Raw genomic sequence first — 12,651 nt, forward strand, 5'->3', positions numbered from 1 at the left:
TCCAACAACACAACACCTCAATCGCTATAGAGACATTCTTGTCTACAACTGCTCCGGCATCGAAACAATGGCGGACTGTTCACAGCTCACTCAGGGTGGGTCTAAGGTAAAACGCTTGTGTCAGTCAAAAGTCATGGGAGCGGCCTTCATCTGTGTCGTCACACTGGCAGGAATCTGAGAACATCTTGATTTTGAGAAAGTGATTGATTTGTGGGGATTTAAAAAAAAAACACTGAGTGGATTTTTATCATTATAGGGTGGTTGTGTACACACACTGCCAAGACACATTTAAAGGGATAGTTCACCCAGAAATGGAAATTCTGTCATTAATTACTCACCCTCATGTTGTTCCAAACTGTTCATCTTTGGAGCACAAATTAAGATATTTTTGATGGAATCTGAGAACTCTCAGCACCTCCATAGACAACAAGGGTCCTTACAAGATCAAGGTCCAGAAACGTAGCAAGGAGATCGGTAAAATAATCCATGTGACATCAGTGGTTCAACCGTAATTTTACGAAGCGATGAGAATACCTTTTGTGCCCTTACATTACATTCAATTGGCCTGTATGTCTACATTAATAATAACATTTATGAATATCTAATATTTTTGCCACAATACCACAGTTAACATACTGTTACTACAGTAAATCCACTGTGTGGTGAATTGTGGATTGAAAGGTATTCTAACTGAATTGTTGTTGCAAAATGTTTCATGTATTTTCCGTTTCAGTGTTGTTGAGTGTCAGCACTTGTTTTATCTGCCTTTTAAACTAGTTTAAATCACCTCGACATCTGTGGTTTGTATCGGAGACCTCTGCTCCAAATTCAAATGTTTCTCATTGAATCTCAAACGCAGCTCTGTTTGGTGGTCCCGTGATTGAGATCAGTCAGTGAGTAAAGGCATTTGTTCTGAGCTCGCACGGTGATGTCTTTAGGCAGAGCTAATAATGATCCTTGCAGCGTGCTTCACACAAGTCACGCTTGCATTTTATTGCTATATCTGGTCTAAAATTTAGTGCTGTCACCTTGTGTTGACATTGTGAAGCTGCATGATTTGTAAATTATGCTTGGCGGGCCACATAGAATATATTTTAATAGACAAGCTGCGGGCCGTTTGAAATTCATCCACAGGCTGCATTTGGCCCGCGGGCTGGACTTTGGACACCCCTGGGTTAAGGGATCTAGAATATGGTCAGAATAAGGTATTAGCTAATATGTGCTTTATAAGTACCGTAAACAGACATTTTGTTAATTGTAAGAAGTGGTCGTTAAGTGTAAAAAAAAAATTAACTTTAATGTTTGCATTTAAAAATGAGTTATTAATGAGTTATGAGTTTTCTTAACAGCTCTGTCAGTCTCCTAAAGTCTCTATGTTGTACTAACACGCTGCTTGCCAAGCAGGCCTACAATACAGGGAAATTTACTACCGTGTCATGGTGAATAAAAATCATAGTCACTATTTGTACATTACAAAAAAACAACATTCTAAAATGAACATCAGTATGCTTTTTTCACTAATCCTATAATGTATATTGTTTTAAATGCTATAAAGTAGTTTTCTTTTGTAGAATATTTGCTGCTTTTGTTGAAAGTCTGAAAGGTGACCTTTCAAACAAAAAGTACTTTAACATACTTTTAGGTTAAAGTAAGTCTGTTGTTTGCCAGTGAACCACAACAGTGTTCCTCAAGCAGAAGAAGTGGTGTTTGTTTCTTTACAAAAACAACCTTTTGCGAGTTCTCTTTAATGTCTGACAGGAGATATCGAAGGAGAGCCCATTTGAGGATCTCATGGTCCTCATGCAGAAGTTTGAATTAAAGATGAGACAAGCTGTTCCTAGTGGAAAGAGGAGAGGGATGGACATGAAAAGATGACACACATTTCTTTGTTCAGCAGCTCAGATTGGGACGCCGCAGCTCGTAGTTTCTTCTTTCCTGCCGCTGTGGTGTAGCTCAGCTCGCTGCTTCTCTCTCTTCTTGCGGTTGTGTTTGTTTTCTCAAAGGCTGTTGGCCTTCTGTGCAAGTGACACACCTGCAGGCTATACCACAAACTAGAGGCTGTCAAATACAGATTAATTTTGGATGATATTACAAATGCAGTACGACTGAAATGGAAAAGGACCCAGTGAGTGAAGCAGAAACAGAGAAATGTCTATGAAAATCAGCTTTGAGCCAGTTGTTAAACAGTGTTATGCCATGACAGCTTGATTTGTGCTGTGGAAACCTAGATACTTCTCTGACCACAGCTAAATAAATGTCAGCTACAATGTAGCTAGTCAGCTACGTTTAGATGGGTTGTTCATCATATTTTGTATTCACAGGCCAACCTGAATGACTCTCATAATCAAATGGTCGTCCACTGGGCTGGAGAGAAGAGCAATGTCATAGTAGCGCTCGCGAGAGACAGCGTCGGTGCCACAGATCCCAAGAGCAGCTCGGTGAGTATATAATTTTTTAGATCATTAGATCATTTCATAACTTTGACTTTCAACATTGTATATGAGTCTATATATATCAGACTATTCACTGTAAGATACAGAGAATATCTTGATTGGCTAGCTTTGCTTTTTAGTGCTCTCTGAGTCATACAGATGAAAGGCCCCCTTCTGTTCTTCAGTTCCCTGCACTTTTATTATATCATCTTAAATGCTGCCAGATCCAACTATCTGCACTGCCTGCAAAGACTCCCTAGCGCCCTTGAATGTTACTTATTCATCTGCGTGGCAATAATTGCTAAATTTGAATAATTGCAGAGCATTCTCTAATGCAAATGCGAGAACAAAAGTGGTGCGGTCGAACTTTATGGGGTGTTGGAGCTGTTATCTGCTCGCCCGTGTAGTGCGTTACAGGTGTTCTTTGTGAAATGCAAGGCAAAGCAAATCAAAGTAAAAGCTCACCAGTTTCTTATAGGAAATTGCAAGTGATTACAGGTGAGTGTATTACAGAAATGATCTGTTCCAAAACCAGTGCCTTTTCAAAAGATTAACTGCCTAATCATGATCATTTACATTCTTTGAGCCAAATTCTCAAATTCAGATTTACATGTATCCTCTTTAGAGAAGACAATCCCAGAATACAGTCTGTAAAATTTTGCATCCAAGATGTTGGACACATCACCCAAACCTCTTCCTCTACCTGTCCGTCGGTCTCTAATGCCATGTTTGTAGTTTTTTTTTTACCATTTTTTTTACGCGTGTTTGTAATCCTAATTAAATCCTCGTCTAATGCACAGTGGGTTGTGGGCAGCGTTAGCCGTTAGAGTGTGCATCGCTCTGCACTTCGAATTTTAACCAGAAATAGTAAACTATCCGGGTGCCTTTGGGATGCTCGTTTCAGCATATTATGATTTGGGACACACTAATTCTAATTTCAAATACTATTTTGGGAAGGATAGTATGTGCGTTGGGAAGTAGCTTTTGACTCGTGGTGCATAAAATGAACGTTCCCCTGACAATTGTAAGTAAATAAGTTAAAGAACAATAATACCACCTAAACCAGGGCTGTCCAAACTCGGTCCTGGAGGGCCGGTGATTCAAGATTCAAGATTCAAGAGTTTTATTCGTCACATACACAATTATACAGAGTATAACCAGCAGTGAAATGTAGGTCAGGTCCGCTCCAAGGACAGTGCAATTATAAAGTATACAAATATTAAGAGAAGAAAAGTAGAAAAAAAATAAAAAATAAAAAATAAAATAAAATAAAAAGAATAAAATAAAAAGATAGATAAAAAAATATAAATGTGCAGGTCAGTATGTTGTTGACTTAAATAGTACTAAGAGGAATGTGCAAAATAATGTGCAAAAAAGTTGTACAGGGTATATAATAGCAGCAATATGAGGTAGAGAAAAATTATGAATAGCTTATTGATATGGTGATATTTACATGGAGTCAAGTGATGTTATGACACAGAGTTAGAGTTTAGGAGCCTGATGGCCTGGGGGAAGAAGCTCCTCCTAAGTCTCTCAGTTTTTGCCATCAGGCTACGGAAGCGCTTACCAGAAGGAAGCAAAGTGAATAGCTGGTTACCAGGGTGATTTGAGTCCTTGATTATTTTGACAGCTCTATTTTTGCAGCGTTTGAGGTAGATGTCCTGCAGAGAGGGGAGAGCAGACCCTGAGATGCGCTCAGCTAAGCGCACAACTCTCTGTAGTGCTTTGCAGTCCTGATTGGAGCTGTTTCCATACCACACTGAGATGCACTGAGTCAATACACTTTCTATGGTCCCTGAATAGAAAGTTTTCAGGATTGCTGGTGAGACCCTGAATTTCCTCAGCTGTCGCAGATGGTACAGTCTTTGCCTGGCTTTCTTTACCTGAGTTTGGATGTGTGTAGTCCAAGTCAGGTTCTCGGAGATGTTTACACCGAGGTACTTGAAGCTACTCACCCTCTCCACAGGGGTCCCACTGATCATAAGAGGTGTGTAGGGCTGCTGCTGTCTCTTCCTGAAGTCCATGATCAGCTCTTTAGTTTTGCTCACATTCAGAGAGAGACAGTTGTCCTGGCACCATGATGTGAGTCTCTCTACCTCGTCTCACATCATGGTGCCAGGACAACTGTCTCTCTCTGAATGTGTCCTGCAGAGTTTAGCTCCAACCCTAATTAAACACACCTGAAGCAGCTAATCAAGCTCTTACTAAGCATACTAGAAACTGCCATGCAGGTGTGTTGAGGCAAGTTGGAGCTAAACTCTGCAGGACACCGGCCCTCCAGGACCGAGTTTGGACAGCCCTGGCCTAAACCATTGGTCTCTCACTCAATTCCTGGAGGGCCACAGCTCTGCACAGTTTAGCTCCAACCCTAATCAAACACACCTGATCCAGTTAATCAAGATCTTCAGGATCAATAGAAACTTCCAAGCAGGTGTGATTTGGAGCTTGTTGGAGGTAAACTCTGCAGAGCTGTGGCCCTCCAGGAATTGAGTTTGAGACCACTGACCTAAACCATGATAATTCTAACAATAAAAAATGTGACATGCAAAAAAGTGACACAAGAAATGTTAAGAAAAATATTTCAGCAATACTTAAAAGTACTGATAAACATAGTTAAATCCAAAATGGACTATCCTGTTTATCTTATTGTTAACTTGCAACATGCTAATCACAATCAAATCTATTGGAATCAATTATATGCAATTCCAATAGATTTATTGCGGTTACATGCTCATGTGACGTTGTCACGGAAACGTATTATTTGTATGCGTATTTGTATTTGTATTGTATTATTTTAAGCATTGCGGTTTAAAAACAAGTGATTTTAAGCCATTGAAATGCAATCAACAGCAAACGAGAACTCATTTAACTATATGTGTGTGTGCTGTGCGGGAGTATTGAACAGAGTTATTTTTGTAGCTTAATAGGCCTTGAACAGTTAAATATACAAAATGCCCATCTTTGCAAGTATCCTCGTAATCCTGCAAGTATCCTTTGCAAGTATCCACAGTCATTTATGTCTTAAGTGAAAGCAAACCGCTGAGAAAGAAAACGCATTTAACAGTATATTGAATACAGGCAGCTCTTAAAGTGACAGCAGTTTAATATTCCTGCTGTCTGTCATTCATGTTAATCAAACAACAAAAGATAGAAAATCTTTCACTGCTTTTGACTAAATCACGTTCGTAACTTATTTAATTTGAGTTATTTATTTAATTTACACTGAGAAAGAATATTCAGTGTTTTCACACATTTGATTACTTTATACAATGTATGTAGCATTCCTTATTGTAGTTTTTTTTTTGTCCTATTGCTTGTAATTATTTTCTTATTATTTAATCACTGACTGTTTACTTGTCTTCAGTAAGCATTGAGTTTAAAAAAAAATTTAGGCTAGTATTCGTTTTTTGTGATAGTGACACTGGTAACAAGAATGATGAAAATTTTGATATCATAAAGACCTTATTTAAAGCAAAAAGAACTATTTCATGATGTATATCATTATCAAGTCAAGTCTGCTTTATTGTCAATTCTTCCACATGTACGGCACATACATACAGAGAATTGAAATTGCGTTACTCTCAGACCCTTGGTGCATACAGTTAACATTTAAGACACTGACAGACGTTCAAATACAGATAAATACAGTTTAAACATATGTATATACAAATACACAAATGAGGACATTGTAGAAAAATAAAGAAAGAGATAAAGTGGCATAAGGCACATGGCAGATAGAGTGCATACCAGTTAAATAAAACAAAACTGTGCAGATATGTGTGTATATGTATAGAGTGAATATATATAGTGCAAGAGGAGCTTATCAGTCTGAGGACATTGTAGAAAAATAAAAAAGGAGATAAATAAAGTGGCATAAGGCACATGGCAGATAGAGTACAAACCAGTTAAATAAAACAAAACTGTGCAGATATAAGTGTAGTGCAAGAAGAGCTCATCAGTCTGTTAAAGTGACAAGAGAACAGTCTTTTTCTCAGACTATTCGAAGAGGTAGTTTGCAGTCGATGCTGGATGAGGTAGTGATCAGTCCAATGCTGCACAAGTGACAGTTTCTGGTCACATATTTTAAGTGGGTGGGGGGGGGGGTCGCAGTATCAGTGTTCAGTGTTGCATGGGGTAAAAGAGGGGGAGGGGGGGGGGGGGGGCAAGGACGGGAGGGAGTTCAGCTTCCTGACAGCCCGATTATGATATATATATCATTATTGTGATATAAGATTTTGGTCATATCGCCCACCCCTACTTCACATAAGGAGTGTTATTTTTAAGACATAAATAGTTGCTTAGTTTATCATGATTTTAGTTTAGCAAAATGCTAACGTCAAACTCTTGAAATCCATTGTAAGCAGAGTCTCAGCGAGCTTTACATAAGTGTTTTTTTTGAGACATAAAGTTGCGTATTCAATTATCAAGCTGTTAGTTTAGCAATATGCTAGCTTCAAAATCTGTAGGATACAATTATAAGAAGAGTCTCTTGCATAATTTTTTAGCGTTGCTTATTGGATTATTATGCTTTTAGCTTAGCATCATGCTAACATTAAGGTGGAATCAATTGTAAGCAAAGTCTTCCGTGGAGTTCACTTAAAGAGTGTTGTTTTTGAAACATAAGGAGTTGCTCACTATTAAGAAAGATTTCATTTCCATTAGGATATTAAAAGGTTTCATTTCAGTTAAGATGTTGACTTAGAAGGCAGCTGCCTGTGAAGACAGAAAACAAAAATGCAGCTTACTAGGTTTTGGAACAGAGCCTCAATTTCAGCAGTGTAACAGGTTGATATTTGACATGGTTTTGTTTATTTAACAGGTGTACGTGTCTTATGACTATGGAACCACCTTCACTCACGTATCAGAGAAATTTCAACTGTCTGGGGACCAGGAAGGCAAGAACCAAGTCATCTCGCAGTTTTACCACAGCCCCACCGACAATAAGCGAGTAAGTGTGTGGGAGACATTAGCTGGACTATCTGTGTGACATCCTTGAGTTTTCTTGTCTTTGTGAGTTTAAGCCGAGGTCAAACAAGACTGACACTGACCGCTTCCCGGCCATCTGCAGCTGTGACCTTTCCACACTCCAATGGCTTATACACCCACAGATGGTGTTTTCCAAGAGAGCAGCTCCAAGGGCTGGGCGAAAACACAAGCTACATGCTTGGTCTCTGCCCTTGGCACCCACCGTAACGGGCTGCTCCAGTGAGTCTCTGTGAGGTGCAGAGGCTCATGGGAGTTGGAGTGGGGAGCTGCAGATGTGGCAGAAACCACTGTGGGATTCATTGCGTTATTGCAGGTTATTGCGTCATTGCGTTATTGCAGGGGCTGACGGCAGCAGACGGTGACCATTCATCTGGAGTCAATGATGTGGCTGGCACTGCAGCTGCCGCCTGCTGCTGCTGATGGACTGACGCTAAAGCATTACGAGTGTAATTTGTAAAGCATACAACCTCTTGGTAGGAGCACAGGGCTCTTTAATTACGTTTTGCGTGATCGGAGTAACTTGCGCAGCCGATCCACATGGAGAGAAGAACTCTAAATCTTGATTGTTACAGATGGGATAGTTAACAGAGATACTGGCAGGGTGCTTGTGTGATTTGTTGTGGAGTATTTTAATGCATTTGTGATAAATTAATAATCCTGACGTAAAATCTCATATGAATAACTGTGTGAAGAATGAGCTGATATGCACTCATAATTGATTCTGAGGCATACTGGGCCTGTTTGTTTGATTGATCTCTTTATAGTGGCTTTGACTTGCAAGTGTGGATGGATATCGCAAGGAGTTACTTTTGGTTATTATTCATAAAATTATTATATAGACCTCAGATATTATAGTATGTATTTAGAATATAATATATTTAACTTAATTAACATCAGTAAATCAACAATATTACTCTTTATCAATACTTTATTTTTATTATTATTTTTATTTTAGTTAATAATAATAATAATGATAACTAATAATAATATTTAATATTCATATTTAACTAATTTAGAATTAATTATATTTTTTAATGATGATCTCTTATTATTCTTCACTATGAAGTGATGAAATCATGTGGCTTGATGTGAAGAGTCTTCTCTAAGCTCTTTTGACTTGGGCTGCTAAGAAACCACTCAGAATACCTTAGCAACCGCATAACACCCTGGCAAGTGGCAACCATTGAGAACACTGAACAACATTGTGACGATAAGGTTTACAAAGGCAAACATATAAATATAGTTCTGTGAGTCAATGATGGTCTGATGGTGATCATAGGTTATGCGGCAAATGCATATGCTCCACTTCCTCTTTTTGTTCTTTTTCTCTCATTTTTCCGTACAGCATTAGGTTTCTTTTTAAGTCAAGCAGTTCAGTTTCAGTCCCAGTCCTCATTGCCTCAGAATCTGGAAAGGGAAGTGCCCTGCTTTCATAACCAGGCCATGGAGAGGACAAAGTTTATAGCAAAAGCTCTTTAAACGAAAGATCAAAGAGAAGGGGGCAGATTAGAACGGCAGAAATGCATAATCTGAATAATTAATCATGTTAAAAATGTTTTTTACTATACTTAAACACTTTGATGTTTTCATGGAGCCAACCACATGAAATAACACCTCTAATGTAGTAACTTAGAGAGCTTCTGTTGTGTCATCAACCACTACAGAGGTTAAATGGATCATTTAAAATGACATTCTGTCATCATATATTTACCCTCAAGTTCCAAACCTGTAGAAAACAAAAGATATTTAACAGAATGTTGATGATGCTCTTTTTCGAACAAAGAAAGTGGATGTTTTTTTATAATGGCAATTAAAAGCATCATAAAAGCTTCATGTCTTCAAGACAAATAGACACATAATCAGGTCATTTTATATTTTAAATTTTGTATGAGTCATATGGACTACATTTATGGTGCTTTTTGGAGTTGGGGACTATAAACTATAAAGTTTCACTGTATGGAAAATAGATACTTGGCACCACTTTGCATGTCTTTTTATAATATAGGATTTGTAATTTTAGATTAGTAAATGATGACATTGTATTTATGGCTGAACTGTTTAAATGTTCTTTTTTTGCTGAATTTACCCTTTTTTAAAATGTGGTCTTTTCTCAATTTTTCCTTTGCAGTATCTATTTACTGACACCACGAACAGTTACATGTGGAACACCTTTGACTTCTGCCAAACTGTTCAGGGTTTCTCCATCCCATTCAAGCCCACAGACTTACTGCTGCACAGTAAGAGGCCTAACCTGGTCCTCGGTTATGACAGTTCTCACCCCAATAAACAGGTATGAACACTAATGCCTTCCTACTTGGCTTTTTGTATATCGTGTGTCCAGTTTTAGTAAGATGAGTGGCACTGTCATTTTAGGCCTTTAGTTGTTTGTAGGGATTTGCAGCATGTTTTGATTTGAGCTAATCAGCTGTAATTTTCGTGTGAGAAGCTGGTTTATGATAAATGTTGAATCATTAAATGCTATACTGGAAACTGCTGACACTTAAGGACTTATCTATCTTTTTGTTTTCTTTTTTTTTCTTTTCTTTTGGCAGCTGTGGAAATCAGATGACTTTGGTGAGACGTGGGTGTTAATTCAGGAGCATGTGAAGTCCTACTTCTGGTAAGATCAAGCTCTTTGAGAGTGTTGACGCAAATCGCTCTGTGAATGTGTCCAGTGTGAAATCTGTTTTGGAATGTTGTCTATGTGTGTATGGGTACGATTTATGTTTGCCAAAAATAGTCATGCCTCTAATTTAACTATTAATCTAATTTAACATTTTTCAGTGCTATAAACATAGTAGCTTTTCTAGAAACAAGCTACATTGTCCAGTAAGTAGCAGTAACAAAATTGTTACAATGCTATTTTTTGTCACGTCATATTTTGCATGCAGCCAAACAAACAAACAATTAAACATATTTCCTTAAATGTCTACTGTCCTTTTGTCTTATGAAGCATAAACAATTTCAATTCATGTTAATAAAATGGTTGTTTTGACAGTTCATTCATTTTAAATGAACCAGTTTTAAAAAACTATTTACTATCTTTTATGTCACCATGATTATAGTGACATAGAAAACTATATGATAATATCACAGTAATTTAAAATTCAAATAGCTTCAATGCAGTTGTCTGCTTATCATCAGTAGACTTTTAGTATACATTACAGTTCAAAAGTTTGGGGTCGGTAAAATTTTTATTTTTAAAGAAATTAGTAATTTTATTCACCAGCGTTTAGGAATGCACAATATATCGGCCGATGAATGCACATTTTTACTTTTATCGTTATTGACCCGGTAAGAAAATTTGGCTGATATATTAAAGCCAATAAATAATGCATTTTTTCCTTCATTATTGTCCGTGTGGAGGCGATTCCGTTTTATCCATGGCACATGCATTTTGATTCTTTACAAGCAAATATTTGTGTTCAATGACTTGCATTAAGCATTATTTTATTTATTTGTGAGGCCTTTTTTGATAAAGAAAGTCGCTGTAATGTATAGGTTTGATTGATGCTGAAGTGTTTGGGACATGGCTAGTCTCTAATATCATGCTCTTAAAAATTATATAAAAATTTGGATTTAGATTTATTGGCCAACATATTAGTTATTGGTTTTCAAATTTAAACTTATTGGTTATCATTATCGGTTATCATTATCATTGTAAATGCAGAACTTTAATTTAAGAATCCTGAAAAAATATCCACAAAATATTAAGCTTTATATTTGTTTTCAACATTGATGATAGATTTCTGAAGGATCCGTGACAGTGAAGACTAGGGTAATAGCTACTAAAAATACAGCTTTTCCGTCACAGGAATAAATGTGATTTTAAAATGCATTCAATGGAACACTGTTATTTTCAATTGTAGTAATATTTCAGAATTACTGTATATTTGATCATATAGATGCTAAAGATCATATATGGCTCAGTTCTGTGGTTTCGATTGCTATCTAAAAATCAGGTTTGTGAGTTTGCCACTTGTTACGCTAAACTAACAAAATGATCAGAGCTCAGGAAGATCACTGGCAAATCAAGTGCTTGCTCTCCATGCTCTACAGGAATTTTGTATCAGTGTTTGTAATTTGAAGAGGGTTGAGGGCTCTCTGCGCTGCCTCTCTCAGTTCACAAGTTTATGTAGGAATGTGAAACTCATGCTTTGGGCTGGAGCCAGCACTTAGTGTTTGCACAATCAGGGACTGGCATCGAACGCAAGAAGCAACTAGAAATAACAGAGTGGCGCTTATTGCTCTCCCATTCCGTAAACATTATGCTCCAGGATATGATCTGACCGGAAGACCGGAGCTAATTAGAATGTTATGACTGTAATTCATCACGGATGTGATTACCGTTTTTTAACTTTAGCTGAAATGTCTACAATGTCTTGATGCCAGAACAGATTTGTTTTGCACATTATTGCAACATAACAGTCAGATATATAAGGAAGCGGTCGGTCTTCTCAGGTGTGTGGGCTGCTGTCCAGACAGGCTGCTTGACTGTGAAACAGTCGGTTGTGGATGTTTCTCTGATGAGGCTCAGACTGCGGCCATATTAATAATTGATTGTGTCTGCCAGCCGTAGCCCATTTCATCGGCTGGAGTGGCAGTCAGTGCCTGTGGAGATAACATCAGCGACCCACTGCGATGGCCCAACACAAATGACTTGAGAGCTCGGAGACCGACTACACATTACTGCAGTGATAACGCTTCTGTTCTTTGCTCTAAGAGCTCTCTCACACTGAGCCTGGCTCAGGTTTGTCAGAAGAACCTGTACATTTAAAACAGCTGTCTTTTTCTGTATTGACAGATGTTTTTTTTAAAGAGGTTGATCACCCTTTTCAGATGTTGGATCTCTTAAGGATGCATGATGCATCAGTAATATTTTGATCATTAGCTGATAATTAGGATTTTTTTAATGCTCATTTTCTCTATTTTTATAGAATGTTATGTTAATCTTAATAAAGAAAAAAATGATAATTTAATGACACTGTTAAATGTAATCTTTAGCAAATCTAAATTTTTCATACTGCACATTATGCTGTGATACCTAAATTCACTTGTAGCATTTAAAACTAATTTTATTTATATATTTATTTTTTTACATTTTGTGTTGCTAAGTACATAAACATTCAAAGGTCTGGGGTCAGTAAGTTTTTATTTTTATGTATTTTTAGATTTTTATTTAGCAAAGACATTAATTAGATATTAATTAGATCAAATAGATGTTTTCATCCTG

At 37.4% G+C, this 12,651-nt stretch overlaps 1 protein-coding gene across 1 annotated transcript in view; it reads left to right on the forward strand.

Moving 5' to 3' along the window:
• Positions 1-12,651, forward strand: part of LOC306850900 (sortilin-related receptor-like) — a gene marked incomplete at its 5' end in the record, with an annotated part of 64,119 nt that overhangs the window by 5,574 nt on the left and 45,894 nt on the right. Inside the window, 4 exons of the mRNA XM_079386848.1 lie at positions 2,322-2,438; positions 7,252-7,380; positions 9,547-9,708; positions 9,971-10,038. Of these exons, the coding sequence (XP_079242974.1) occupies positions 2,322-2,438; positions 7,252-7,380; positions 9,547-9,708; positions 9,971-10,038 (476 nt within the window). The remainder of the gene's footprint in view (positions 1-2,321; positions 2,439-7,251; positions 7,381-9,546; positions 9,709-9,970; positions 10,039-12,651) is intronic.

This window comes from Barbus barbus (assembly GCF_936440315.1).
Source record: "Barbus barbus genome assembly, chromosome: 31".
Taxonomy (NCBI): Eukaryota; Metazoa; Chordata; class Actinopteri; order Cypriniformes; family Cyprinidae; genus Barbus; species Barbus barbus.